This window comes from Aplidium turbinatum, chromosome 16 (genome assembly GCF_918807975.1).
Source record: "Aplidium turbinatum chromosome 16, kaAplTurb1.1, whole genome shotgun sequence".
Lineage (NCBI taxonomy): Eukaryota > Metazoa > Chordata > Ascidiacea > Aplousobranchia > Polyclinidae > Aplidium > Aplidium turbinatum.
Genome location: NC_137487.1, coordinates 16,395,382 through 16,410,809, shown reverse-complemented (window position 1 = coordinate 16,410,809; position 15,428 = coordinate 16,395,382). Strand labels below are relative to the sequence as shown.

Genomic DNA, 15,428 nt, shown 5'->3' with positions numbered 1-15,428 from the left:
TGAACTGCCACGTTTCTTTGTTTTTAATGTTGGTCTAGCGTAATGGTTGTACGGTACGTAGGCTACTAATTGTGAAAGGTAACATCGCGAATTTATTTATTCAGTGCGTCATTGGCCAACCTGTGGAACTTGTGTACCGTACAGTGGATTGAGAACTGTTAGTCAACAAACTTGGTACGTTTATCAGTTCGACTGTTGTGCTTGCTGAATTGTGACTAGTGTCTTATGTTGTGTTATTTCTTGACAGAAAAACCGTATAAACTTCATTGCTGCGAAGCAGTCATTGGAAACCGAGTGATTTCTTCAAGTTGGCGTGCTTTAACAGTTGCTCAGTCCTGCCGGGTGGATTAGGAAAATCGTGACGTCACCGGCGCAATTAACTACCGTACCTGTTGTGTTCGCGTCGCACACAACACTATATTTTAAACTGATTGTCCTGCTTTGGCATCATGCACGTTATCGCGTCCGCGTTTTGTCGCTTCTATCTTTTTCTAGACCCCTGCTATGTTTGACATATATTGTTTTACGTTGTGATGATCAGAAATAAAAACAAACTCTGAACTGACATCAACTGCATTTTCATGGAAAGTTGAAAACCTGGATCACTCGGGTTGCCAGATATTAAAGCCTAAACATTCACATTTTTTGAAATTGGCATCTTTATACCAAATTGGTAACCCTGCCTGACCGAGGCCTGATAAAACGCTGCTCCTCAATGAAATAATTACGAATCAGGTAAAAATCTTAAACATGATACAATTTTTACATAAAAAGTTATATTGTATTTTTTGAAAGAAAGTAGCCCGATTGGGCGCCAGCCAAAAAAGCGCGCCCAACGCGAAATTTTGGCGCCTGGAGAAATCAAAAGTAGCCCAATTGGGCGTAAAAGCGCCCAATCTGGCAACCCTAAATAAGAGAATAATTTGCAATATTCCAAATCTCACGGAAGCAACTAAGCATCTTATGTGACGTAATAATGATAAGCAATGATAAACTATTCAAGCACCTGTTTCAAGTTTGGCTAACACTTGTTCAAGCCTAGTTCACATCAGAGTTGGATCAATTACATTAATTTAGTTCAGTTACAATTACTCCCTTGAATGTTTTAATTACATTACAATTACTCAGTGCTAAAAATGTCAAATTACAATTTCAATGAAGGGATGCCTTTCGGCATGGCATAGACTACACATACACACTACAGTCAAGCCAACGGCCACGTGTTTAAAAATCATTTAATAATTACAACTACTCGTAAACAAAACATTTTATTAATTAATTACAAATTATAACAGTTTGGTTCGTATTTACATTTTCACTTGCTCAAAAACTGTTGGATTGCATTTGATGAACATTAGGCTGCGAAAAGTTTCTAGCCCCAGTAAGTTTCTTTTTGCCGTATAAAAGTTACTCGGAATTGAAAATACTCTTTCTGACGGGGCTGATGTTGCTGTTAGTCCCAAATAATCCTTGGCTAAAGAAGCAAGCGTGGGAAATTCTTCTGATTTCTTCTTCCAATACATAAATGGGTTTTCATCAAAATGCAAAATTTCTTCCCCCAAATAGCTATCTACTTCACTTTCTGAGTTTCTTGGTCTTTTGTTTTTTAAACCTTCTGCCATAAAGTTAAACAGGTTTGGCTTTTTTGAAGAATTTCCTTCCTCTGTGCTACAACTCTCTTCGTCCTTGCTGCCAAGTCTACTTGCCACATGAGTTTTTAGCAAACGTATGGCTTCTTCTTTTTCGACATCATCCTCAATCCACCTGTTTTTAAATCGTGGATCAAGAAGAGACGCAAGTCTGTTGTCTGTAAAATTTTTAAATGGCAACAACCTTTTGGAAATAAAGGCTGCCAGTTTAGCTACCAGTTTCTGGCAATACTGGAGATTTGAGTTTTTCAGCTGTTCCATTGCTTTCAGTAAACCAAGCACTACCGGACAAATGCAAGAGTACGTTACAATATTTCTCTTTTAACTTGTTGCATTGCTTACTTGAAAGGCAATTGAAAGGCAAAAAAGGACTGGGTAAGGTGGTAGCTGAGGCGGAACACTACTAAATGTAATTGAAAGTGTAATTGAGCCAAAAGTTTAGCAAATTACAATTACACAGAATGAAAATGCCTCAATTACATTACAATTACATGAAAAACTGTAATTAATTACATCAATTACAATTGATCCAACTCTGGTTTACACCTGCTCAAGTTTGGCTTACACTTGTTCAAGTAATTAAAGATTTAACGATGATGTAACGCTATGCCGCAGCTGCGAATTTTTTACAGGTCTTGCAAACGATTCTGCAATCTGCTCATTTTTAGCAATAGTCCATTACGTCAGACGCCAAGATTCAGTAGACCTGAACGGTTTTATATGACGTTTGATATGAAAATTGTCCTTAACAGGGTTATAACGAGTGGGCCTAACAGCAGATGAATTTCTGCAACTACGCGCAAAGTTGATTGTGGTCTACTGTATTCTACTACAGCTAAAAGTTGCTAACTTTGTTAACAACTGTGCACAGCGATACGATCACAGACCATTAATCATCAATCAAATAAATCAAGAACTGCGTTTGCAGCGGATTAAAGCTTAAAATTGTTGAAAGCAACGCTAAAAATAGTAAATTGTGACACCTTTTTACGCAATTTCAAGCAAATGTATTCGAAAGTTGGGCTTACTGAACTTCTTTTTTATTACAGGAATAAATGGGAGTAATTCTGGACCGGACCAAATTAGGCTTAAATGAGCAGAAGGACGGATCTAATAGGCTACGGTACTTTAATAAGTAGGCTACGGTAGTCTTTAGTCAAGCAGCATTGATCCAAGATGCTGACTACTTGTTATTCGCTTTTGTAGAAAAAAGTTCAAGTAGCATCAGACGCCTTTTGAGTGTTTAATTCTTTGTTGCAACAGCTCGTTTATTAAAGACCAGTTTTCTTTCTGCTTTAAGCTTAAAAGCAGGAAATAGGTAGGCCAGGGATATCTATAACTACGGGATTGGAAACTCTGTGGAACTGAAAACCATTTTATACACCAGTAGGGTCACTTTTCTTTGTGCACTGCTGTGATAAATAATCACAAAAATTGACCTCAAAGGGCAGCAAGTAGTAGGCTAAACGAACAACCAAAAGTGTAACAATCAATTCACCTGCTGTAAATTGTAAGATATAGCCTACGTTTGCCTGGTTTGTTTATTTGTTTGTATTCCATTAGTGCAGTCATGTTGTATTTTGTTCGCTGCTTAAAAGATTTCCAGAATGACTATTGGTTTTGGTTCTGATGACATCGTAAACGGATTGGTTTTGTATTGGATTGGTCTGTGAACAAGTTGATGATACAACAGCAAATTTCACTGATTGCTGAACACTCCTCATTTAGCTAGCTATTTCTCATCCGATTTGCACTAGCCTACGCAAAATGCTAAAGAACAACAGTAGGCGGTTTTTGGACTCGTTGCATTCATTCATTTTTTGGATTTATCGTTTTTTTTCTAGTAGCGTAACTGTACTTTTATAATCAATTAATTTTTAATGTGAGTGTATATTTCGTGTTATTATTGCAAAATCGAATTTTGTATATCTTTTAGTCGGTATTTTATTTTGTTAATCTTTCTGTAGTCGTAGTAATATGATGACCATACTGATGTATAGCACTGAATAGAGTTTCCAATCCCGTAGTTATAGATATCCCTGAAGTAGGTTAGTAGTAGTAGGCCTACGCTATGGTTCAGTTCACTATAGTAGAGCTACTGTCTGCTGCCGATAACAAAGCAATCCATAGAAGTTTTGAGAAAAATACTCTTTAATCACAAAAAGAAAGAATGTATCATGTTTGTTGCTTGCTTTTTTCTTCTGTTTTTGAACTCCATTTCCAGCTTCTCATCATCCGATTGCAATTGAACTCCATTTCCAGATTCCAAATTCCTACTCTCTAGTTTCCATTCAAACGCTTTTTTCAGAATCAATGAAAATTCACTACGGTAGATTTTGCATGCTTCCATTTGAGGAATTATTTTTGACAGTGTTTTTCAACTACTTTTGAAATTTTCAAAGCCATATTTTTTTTTGATTTTGCACTTAACACAATTTTCCACCTTGCAAATAAAGAAAATAATTTTCACATTAAAATGTGATGCATGGTTGCATCGTCAGTGACGCTAACTTTCTTATTGTGCAAACAAAGCAAGACTTGCTGATGCGCTTCATATTTTGTTTGTCTTCTTCTCCAGCATATTTGTATTAGTGACAATAAAAGAAAGTGTTTTGGTAACGGAGAACAACCTGGTCATTAAACCAATAAGAAAGCCTGTAATTCACTGACCGATTAGGACATAGAGCAAGCTCCTATTCTTAAGCTTATATACTGTAGCCTAGAGTAGATCATAAGCAGGTTACAATAGGCTTCGTTAGATTTTTTGAAAACTCATGAATTAAAAAATTAATGTATACGGTAGTAATTTGATGTAAAATTTTGGGAGCTGGTATACAAGTCCTCCCCCCCCCTCTTGGTAACTCATGACAAAGACAGGACTCAACCAAACATATAGGTAAAACTACTTTACCTTTGCTTTAGTGTTCACACACTTCAATCCACATGTTTTGGTCAATTCCTCTTTATCATGAGTTGCCAAGGGGGAGGGGGGACTTGTATACCAGCTCCAAATTTTGAAATAATGATAGTTACCGTAGGATTTGCTAGCCAATAGTGAAGTGCCAGAAGTGATGTCAGCCTGCAGCAGACGCAATGTACAACACAGGCCAACAAAACAAATTTTGCCGCAAAAAGTGAAAGTCATTTTAGAGTATTTCAAGGCTCCTGGTTTCGAAATGCACATATTTTTTTTTGAATTTTCTCTATTTTTCAAAATATTTGGCAATGAAAATATTATTGAAATTGTTGCCTTAAAAACTTTTCATCAGTAAATTACTCATTTTTAGCCCTGTTTACCATTTTGATGTTATAATTGGGTTTGTCTAGTTCAGGGGTTGGCCAATTTTTTTAATAAAGACCCATTCTGCTTCATCTTTCAGAAGATGTGACCAGCAAAGAGCCACAGGATTTGGTGCTGGTTTAGGATCGGCCGCCTTGGTTAGTGACGTCACAAAAATCTGTGACGTCATGCAAAAAAACGCAACTACTTTTAGGAAGGGTGCAAAAACGCGGAATAGAAGTAAAAGCGGAATGCCTATTGATTTTTAAATATTTGTAGGCATTATTATTGATCTAGCGCTAACTTAAACTGTTACTATTTTGTACCAATTCTCAGCAATTCATTTTTACAATAAAAATACTTGCTTTATTAACGTACCAACTTTCACGTTTATATGTTATCTACAAAACGAGCAATGTTATCTACAAAACGAGCAATCGTGGTTCAGTATAAGCCGCCCACAGTTTGCTGTGATCGATGAATACTGCCTCCACCAAATATGCTGTAGCTTTCTCATTTCTGCTCGGATTTTAACAATTTTACTATCGTTGGATGGCATTATGCTTCATCTACCCGAATGGATTAATTTCCAATCTAAAGTAGGCACTATATTTATGTAGCGCTAACTTAAACTTTACTATTTTGTACCAATTCTCAGCAATTCAATTTTTACAATAAAAATACCAAACCAACACAAATTAAAAGAGTATGTCTTGTTTTATTAACCTAACAACTTTCACGTTTATATGTTATCTACAAAACGAGAAATCGTTGTTCAAACGTAACCGCTCGACGAAGCTTTTTTCCAATGGATTTTTCAAGGCGATTCGATCGTGGTTCAGTATAAGCCGCCCACAGTTTGCTGTGGTCGATGAATACTGCCTCCACCAAATATGCTGTAGCTTTCTCATTTCTGCTCGGATTCTAACAATTTTACTATCGTTGGATGGCATTATGCTTCATCTACTCGAATGGATTAATTGCCAATCTAAAGTAGGCATTACATTTATGTAGCGCTAACTTAAACTTTACTATTTTGTACCAATTCTCAGCAATTCATTTATTACAATAAAAATACCAAACCAACACAAATTAAAGAAGTATGTCTTGGTTTATTCAAATGTTAACTTTCACATTTATATCTAATCCACAAAACGAGCAATCGTTGTTCAAACGTAACCGCTCGACGAAGCTTTTTACCAAAACAATGCAAACACAAAGCGATCAGTTTCCAGTGTTCATTACAAGCCGCCCACAGTTTGCTGTGATCAGTGAATACTGCCTCCACCAAATGTGCTGTAGCTTTCTCATTTCTGCTCGGATTTGAGAAATTTTACCATCGTTGGAATGCACGATACTGCATCTATCCAAATTCATTGGTTGCAAGTTTAAAGTATGCATTATATTGATCTAGCGCTAACTTAAACTTTACTATTTTGTACCAATTCTCAGCAATTCATTTTTTACAATAAAAATACCAAACCAACACAAATTAAAAGAGTATGTCTTGGTTTATTCAAATGTTAACTTTCACATTTATATCTAATCCACAAAACGAGCAATCGTTGTTCAAACGTAACCGCTCGACGAAGCTTTTTTCCAATGCATTTTTCAAGACGATTCGATCGTGGTCCAGTATAAGCCGCCCACAGTTTGATGTGATCGGTGAATAGTGCCTCCACCAAACATGCTGTAGCTTTCTCATTTCTGCTCGGATTCTAACAATTTTACTATCGTTGGATGGCATTATGCTTCATCTATACGAATCAGTTAATCCTAATTCACAAATAAACACTGGAGCCATTAACTGATGGTTTAAACTTTACTATTTTGTACCAATTCTCAGCAATTCATTTTTTACAATAAACATACCAAACCAACACAAATTAAAAGAGTTTGTCTTGGTTTATTCAAATGTTAACTTTCACATTTATATCTAATCCACAAAACGAGCAATCGTTGTTCAAACGTAACCGCTCGACGAAGCTTTTTACCAAAACAATGCAAACACAAAGCGATCAGTTTCGAGTGTTCATTACAAGCCGCCCACAGTTTGATGCGATCGGTGAATAGTGCCTCCACCAAATATGCTGTAGCTTTCTCATTTCTGCTCGGATTTTAACAATTTTATTATCGTTGGATGGCATTATGCTTTATCTACCCGAATGGATTAATTGCCAATCTACAGTAGGCATTATATTTATGTGGCGCTAACTTAAACTTTACTATTTTGTACCAATTCTCAGCAATTCATTTATTACAATAAAAATACCAAACTAACACAAATTAAAGGAGTATGTCTTGGTTTATTCAAATGTTAACTTTCACATTTATATCTAATCCACAAAACGAGCAATCGTTGTTCAAACGTAACCGCTCGACGAAGCTTTTTACCAAAACAATGCAAACACAAAGCGATCAGTTTCCAGTGTTCATTACAAGCCGCCCACAGTTTGCTGTGATCAGTGAATACTGCCTCCACCAAATGTGCTGTAGCTTTCTCATTTCTGCTCGGATTTGAGAAATTTTACCATCGTTGGAATGCACGATACTGCATCTATCCAAATTCATTGGTTGCAAGTTTAAAGTATGCATTATATTGATCTAGCGCTAACTTAAACTTTACTATTTTGTACCAATTCTCAGCAATTCATTTTTTACAATAAAAATACCAAACCAACACAAATTAAAAGAGTATGTCTTGGTTTATTCAAATGTTAATTTTCACATTTATATCTAATCCACAAAACGAGCAATCGTTGTTCAAACGTAACCGCTCGACGAAGCTTTTTACCAAAACAATGCAAACACAAAGCGATCAGTTTCGAGTGTTCATTACAAGCCGCCCACAGTTTGATGCGATCGGTGAATAGTGCCTCCACCAAATATGCTGTAGCTTTCTCATTTCTGCTCGGATTTTAACAATTTTACTATCGTTGGATGGCATTATGCTTCATCTACCCGAATGGATTAATTGCCAATCTACAGTAGGCATTATATTTATGTAGCGCTAACTTAAACTTTACTATTTTGTACCAATTCTCAGCAATTCAATTTTTACAATAAAAATACTAAACCAACACAAATTAAAAGAGTATGTCTTGTTTTATTACCCTAACAACTTTCACGTTTATATGTTATCTACAAAACGAGCAATCGTTGTTCAAACGTAACCGCTCGACGAAGCTTTTTTCCAATGCATTTTTCAAGGCGATTCGATCGTGGTTCAGTATAAGCCGCCCACAGTTTCATGTGATCGATGAATACTGCCTCCACCAAATATGCTGTAGGTTTCTCATTTCTGCTCAGATTTTAACAATAATAGTTGGTCAAGCAAAAATAGTAGGCTACACATTTAGCCAAACGCAGCAGCACCACTTTTCAAGATTAAACAATAGAAACCCGTTAATGATGCAGAAATCAGTAGTCTTAACAGCATCAAATTTTACGTTTTGAAGCAGTTTAACATCGCCTGTCTTAATACGAGAAGTAGAATGGGGTGACTTTGGTCCAGTTATGAGACACCGCTTACTTTAGTTTTACAATGGTTCTGGGAGAAAACTTTAATTAACCCATATTGAGGGCTATCAAGAGCCCTTACATGTTACCAAGTTTGAAGTCATTTGGTCCATGCGTAGAGTTAGAAAAAAAAAAAATATATAAGTGGTTTTCACTCCAGTGTTTTAAAAAAACTATAAGCAGTAATCTTTTTTCAAGACATGCTCATTGCCAACCCCAAAAAGGGGTGTCACTGGCCCCTTTCAGAGTTTTTAAAATACTTTCAACAATCAGCACTCGTGATTACGTATCAAATATCAAGTTAATCGAACGAAAATGTACCACTAATATATGGCCTAGCACCTGGTTTCCGTTTGTATTTCCTATAGGCATGTCAATTTTTGAAATATTAATCTGCACTCCATCAAGCCAAAATTGATGAAAATGGATCACTAACACAACTAAAATCCTGTAATAAACGACAAAAAGTGGATTAACATCATACAAAAGTGGCCAAAGTCACACCATATTTTCTACATGTCAAGGGGTGACTATAGCCACCTAGGTGAAAGAAGCAAATGCTCAGCAGCCAAATTACATAATTAATACTGAACCTAGAGCTAAGACCTACTTTCTGTCAATGCTTGGCATACCCAGTATGGTCAGACACTGGCGTGCCAGGTAAAAGTTTGCAAAGTTATTTTTTGGTGTTATTTGGCGGCCATATTGGATCCTCCAGAGTGAACAACTGAATTCACATTTTTCTTAAAAAATTCTGAAAACACACAAAAGAGGATATTTACAAACCTATGCAAATGACCAAAATATTGCAGAAATATTTTAAGTTGCTCAAGTTAACCAGTAACCTTTTTTTTGTTTGGTATAAAGTCGCCCTTGATGGCCAATGTCAACCCATTTTACGGAATGATTTGTTCTTGATGAGAAACATCTGAAGTAGCATCTATCCATGATCGAAAAATGTTTGGAACTGCCTATTTCATCCAAAAATTTGTTAATTTTTTAAGTTGGTACACTATTGTTTTTGTGGCAAAAATGGGACCCCCTCAAACTTAAATAAACGAAAAACTACTCGTTTTTCCTTTACAGTGCTTTGCTAGGGGAGAAAGTTGCCCGACTTCCCTCCCCCTCTCGGAGCACCTGCTCGGTGCCCATGAGATTCGCGGGCCCCTAATCAAGGCACTTCTAACAAAAACGCGCTTTGTATAAATATACGACTTAGTTTCTTCAATTTCCAGGACCTCTCGGAAGGGTTGCGGGACCCTCAAATCATCTCAAAGCAAGACATACTCTTTTAATTTGTGTTGGTTTGGTATTTTTATTGTAAAAAATGAATTGCTGAGAATTGGTCAAAATAGTAAAGTTTAAACCATCAGTTAATGGCTCCAGTGTTTATTTGTGAATTAGGGTTAACTGATTCGTATAGATGAAGCATAATGCCATCCAACGATAGTAAAATTGTTAGAATCCGAGCAGAAATGAGAAAGCTACAGCATATTTGGTGGAGGCACTATTCACCGATCACATCAAACTGTGGGCGGCTTATACTGGACCACGATCGAATCGCCTTGAAAAATGCATTGGAAAAAAGCTTCGTCGAGCGGTTACGTTTGAACAACGATTGCTCGTTTTGTGGATTAGATATAAATGTGAAAGTTAACATATGAATAAACCAAGACATACTCTTTTAATTTGTGTTGGTTTGGTATTTTTATTGTAAAAAATGAATTGCTGAGAATTGGTACAAAATAGTAAAGTTTAAGTTAGCGCTAGATCGATATAATGCATACTTTAAACTTGCAACCAATGAATTTGGATAGATGCAGTATCGTGCATTCCAACGATGTAAAATTTCTCAAATCCGAGCAGAAATGAGAAAGCTACAGCACATTTGGTGGAGGCAGTATTCACTGATCACAGCAAACTGTGGGTGGCTTGTAATGAACACTGGAAACTGATCGCTTTGTGTTTGCATTGTTTTGGTAAAAAGCTTCGTCGAGCGGTTACGTTTGAACAACGATTGCTCGTTTTGTGGATTAGATATAAATGTGAAAGTTAACATTTGAATAAACCAAGACATACTCTTTTAATTTGTGTTAGTTTGGTATTTTTATTGTAATAAATGAATTGTTGAAAATTAGCACAAAATAGTAAAGTTTAAGTTAGCGCTACAAAAATGTAATGCCTACTTTAGATTGGCAATTAATCCATTCGAGTAGATGAAGCATAATGCCATCCAACGATAGTAAAATTGTTAGAATCCGAGCAGAAATGAGAAAGCTACAGCATATTTGGTGGAGGCAGTATTCATCGACCACAGCAAACTGTGGGCGGCTTATACTGAACCACGATCGAATCGCCTTGAAAAATCCATTGGAAAAAAGCTTCGTCGAGCGGTTACGTTTGAACAACGATTTCTCGTTTTGTGGATAACATATAAACGTGAAAGTTGTTAGGTTAATAAAACAAGACATAATCTTTTAATTTGTATTAGTTTGGTATTTTTATTGTAAAAATTGAATTGCTGAGAATTGTTACAAAATAATAAAGTTTAAGTTAGCGCTACATAAATGTAGTGCCTACTTTAGATTGGCAATTAATCCATTCGGGTAGATGAAGCATAATGCCATCCAACGATAGTAAAATTGTTAAAATCCGAGCAGAAAAGAGAAAGCTACAGCATATTTGGTGGAGGCACTATTCACTGATCGCATCAAACTGTGGGCGGCTTGTAATGAACACTCGAAACTGATCGCTTTGTGTTTGCATTGTTTTGGTAAAAAGCTTCGTCGAGCGGTTACGTTTGAACAACGATTGCTCGTTTTGTGGATTAGATATAAATGTGAAAGTTAACATATGAATAAACCAAGACATACTCTTTTAATTTGTGTTAGTTTGGTATTTTTATTGTAAAAAATGAATTGCTGAGAATTGGTACAAAATAGTAAAGTTTAAGTTAGCGCTAGATCAATATAATGCCTACTTTAAACTTGCAACTAATGAATTCGGATAGATGCAGTATCGTGCTTTCCAACGATGGTAAAATTTCTCAAATCCGAGCAGAAATGAGAAAGCTACAGCATGTTTGGTGGAGGCAGTATTCATCGATCACAGCAAACTGCGGGCGGCTTATACTGAACCACGATCGAATCGCCTTGAAAAATGCATTGGAAAAAAGCTTCGTCGAGCGGTTACGTTTGAACAACGATTGTTCGTTTTGTAAATAACATATAAACGTGAAAGTTGTTAGGTTAATAAAACAAGACATACTCTTTTAATTTGTGTTAGTTTGGTATTTTTATTGTTAAAATTGAATTGCTGAGAATTGTTACAAAATAGTGAAGTTTAAGTTAGCGCTACATAAATATAGTGCCTACTTTAGATTGGAAATTAATCCATTCGGGTAGATGAAGCATAATGCCATCCAACGATAGTAAAATTGTTAAAATCCGAGCAGAAATGAGAAAGCTACAGCATGTTTGGTGGAGGCAGTATTCATCGATCACAGCAAACTGTGGGCGGCTTATACTGAACCACGATTGCTCGTTTTGTAGATAACATATAAACGTGAAAGTTGTTACGTTAATAAAGCAAGTATTTTTATTGTAAAAATGAATTGCTGAGAATTGGTACAAAATAGTAACAGTTTAAGTTAGCGCTAGATCAATAATAATGCCTACAAATATTTAAAAATCAATAGGCATTCCGCTTTTACTTCTATTCCGCGTTTTTGCACCCTTCCTAAAAGTAGTTGCGTTTTTTTGCATGACGTCACAGATTTTTGTGACGTCACTAACCAAGGCGGCCGATCCTAAACCAGCACCCAGAATTTAACATACGTATTTGTGATATTTCTGTAAATATACAACAAAACACCAGTATCAAAAGCAGTAGATATTCACTTTCTATTTGTCTGTTTGTCAATAATTTTTTTTCATTAAAAGTAAAATCGTTTTAATACTTTTTGTTCAAGATCAGACAAGTAGAAAGTAAAATGTTATAAGAAAATTATAGAAAATAAAAAATTCACTTTGGCACATGACGCCAAGACAGCCATCAAAATTTATGGCTAGAGATCTGAATACTTGCAGACGACTTCATCTTATAAACAGAATTCCTGTGCTTTAACGCTTTTGGCAACGTTTAGTTTTCAATTTGAATAACCAGGTTCACTAAAATGCACCATGCTTTGATATCGTTTTATTTTGCATGCCTGAAGCGTTTTAGTTTTCATTTCTATCAAGTTAATTAAAATAATGGCTGTGGCTATGTTTACACTATATAGTGTAATAATAGCCTCAGTAGTGTTGCCAAATAAGGAATTCTGCCCTAATTTGAGAAAAGTTTAAAACTGTTGAAAACAAAAACTTGTATTTTGGAATTTTTTTTTAGTCCTGGGCAAAGATCAAAACCCTAATCTTATTCCTTACTCTAACCCTTATCTTAACCCTTCCTAACTTTAATCCTAACTCTGGCAACACCTGATTGTAACCATGGCATTAAGTGTGGAAAAATAGCCACTTCCTAAAATAATAACAAAACAAAAATTTAAATTCCAAGTTTTGTTAAATCTAGAGGAAGCCACTTCAGTGGAGCTAAAGAGTAAAGATTTGCATGCGGCTCCAGAGCTGCAGGTTGCCGATCCCTGGTCTAGTTCAATTGGTTGATATTGAGGAAAGTTCAAAACACAAGTAAGGGTTGAAATGAATTGTGATTTATGAAAGGGAAGCATGAAAGTGGTTGTGAGTCTGAACATCACAAAAAAAATAGTCTGAAAATCATGTTTTTATTAATGTTACTTTGAATTAAAAACATAGACATATTGAAATTGATCCTTTTACAAATGAAATTTTATTCTAAGCCTTTGCTATTGTCTACTCTTTTGCTGCAAAGATTTTTTTCTGATTTATAAGCTGATATATGATATAGACCAGGGTGGTCCAAGACTGCGAACATGAAGGGCTACATTAGGGTCTGAGAAAAACTTCACGGGCTGCATAGTGAGAAATGATAACGCGTTGCTGAAAGTAGAAACGTTGTTAAATAAAAACTTAACTAGGTTGCAATTTTGAACTTCTTTTCTATAGATTTCTATCTGTTTCACCTGCATTCTTACTGTTTGCAGGCTATGAACATTAACAAATCTTGTCGCTGACAAAATACAGTTGCAATGAAAAGACTGAGTTTGCTGTTCTAATCAACCTAATGTTTTGCTGCACGCCTAACTCACTTTTTAATCTCTGCTTGCGACTCAAAAATGGATTTTCAGCTAGTAAAAAAGATACGATAGCCTACATAACACGTTAACAAATTAGCAAACCAAAACAATTTATTGTTTTTTGCTTTTGCATATAGTGTGGATCTCTGGTTTAAATTCAGTGGTCGACAGACGTAAGCAGGCAGCCAGGGTTTCATCAGCCATTCTGTTCCATGTGTCGCTTTTTAATCGCTTCATAACGGAGAAAGTGCCTTCATAACGGAGAAAGTGCTAGCAACAAAAGCAAAATATCAACGCACGTTTGTGTCGTCACAAACCGACATTGTTCCCTCATAGTTAACTATTGACTCGATTACACGCGACTTATTTAGGGTTGTGGCGAATGTAATGTATTTATAAAACGTAGGTGTATTTTTAAACCTTTGATTTAGCACTGATAATTGCGGCATGCACAAAGTGTAAGCGGGCCGCACAAAAGCTTTACGCAGGCCGCATGCGGCCCGCGTGCCAGGGTTTGGACCACCCTGATATAGACTAATAATATGCCTTTAATGTGTACGATGCTGTCCTAACGATCCAGATACATTTACTGCAACTGTGACAAGTAGGTACTGTATCTGACAAAAGACAAGTGCTTCAGTCTGATTGATTTCATAAAAAGAGGTTACTAAGCTCATTACTTTGACATAAACCGGGAGATTAAAATAAGTCCTCGGTTCGTCATACAGTATCAAACCTTGCACTAAAACCCGTTTCTGGGCTAATGTACTTGTCACCGTTGCAGTAAAATATATCTGAGTCATTGGGATAGCATTCTCCATATTAAAAACATGTTTAAGGCAACATGTTATAGGCAGCCCTTGCTTGTGTTTTAAATTGTCCTACAGTACCAACCAATTGAACTAGACAAACCCAATTATGACATCATAATAGTAAACAGGACCGAAAATGAGCAATTTGCTGGTTAAAAGCTTTTGGGCAACAATTTCAAAAGTACTTTCATGGTCGAAATCTTGAAAACTAGAGCCAATTTGAAAAAACTAAGTGCATTTTCAGAATCCAAGGCCTTCAAATGTTCTAAAACGACTCTCACATACTGTGCCTTTTGAAAAAAAAAAATGTTTGTTGGCCTGTGATAATTTCTACAAAGAAAAGTAGCCTCTGCCATAGACAGCAAATCTGAAAATTAGGTGCTATACTAATAGGATATAACAGTTGTTGTAAAAATTTGATCAATGACCATTTTAAACTACATAGTATATATTTGTCTTCCTTGACACATGCCTAAAAGTATGCTGTGGTAATGTTAAAGCCATGCTTCCAATGTTAATATAGAGACTAGAAAGGTCACTTGGCCTATTTAAAATAGAGTGATGTTTAATCCTTGCCAATGCAGTAGTTTACAGGTGGGTGAAATTCCCTTGATTCAATATCATTGACTGATTATCATGTTAGCTTTAGGATGGTTGAAAAAACTTTCTTGTTTAACATCTTGCCAAAGCTCAGAAAAGCTCTTGGTTTCAATGTTTGGTATGAAGGAAAGCAGTGTCCATATAGTTACTTCATGCATACATTCGCTGTTGCAAACACATATTAATTGTGCATACATAAATCTCAATGCAGAACCATTTGCTTTCTCCACTCGGTTTCAGTTAATAAACCAATGGAATTGTAATTCAATTACCGTGCTTTTATCGGTAGACCACAAGTAGTATGACTAAGCAGTAAGCATGACCAACATTTAACCAGACTAAGTCGTGACATA

General features: G+C 36.0%; 1 protein-coding gene across 1 annotated transcript; it reads right to left on the bottom strand.

Moving 5' to 3' along the window:
- Nucleotides 1-1,307: 1,307 nt before the first annotated feature.
- Nucleotides 1,308-14,484, bottom strand: LOC145785263 (zinc finger BED domain-containing protein 4-like). Its single transcript, XM_082596943.1, is given in 3 exon segments — nt 1,308-1,969; nt 1,972-2,052; nt 14,400-14,484. Coding segments are annotated over 3 exon segments (828 nt in total).
- Between the last annotated feature and the right edge of the window lie 944 nt (nt 14,485-15,428).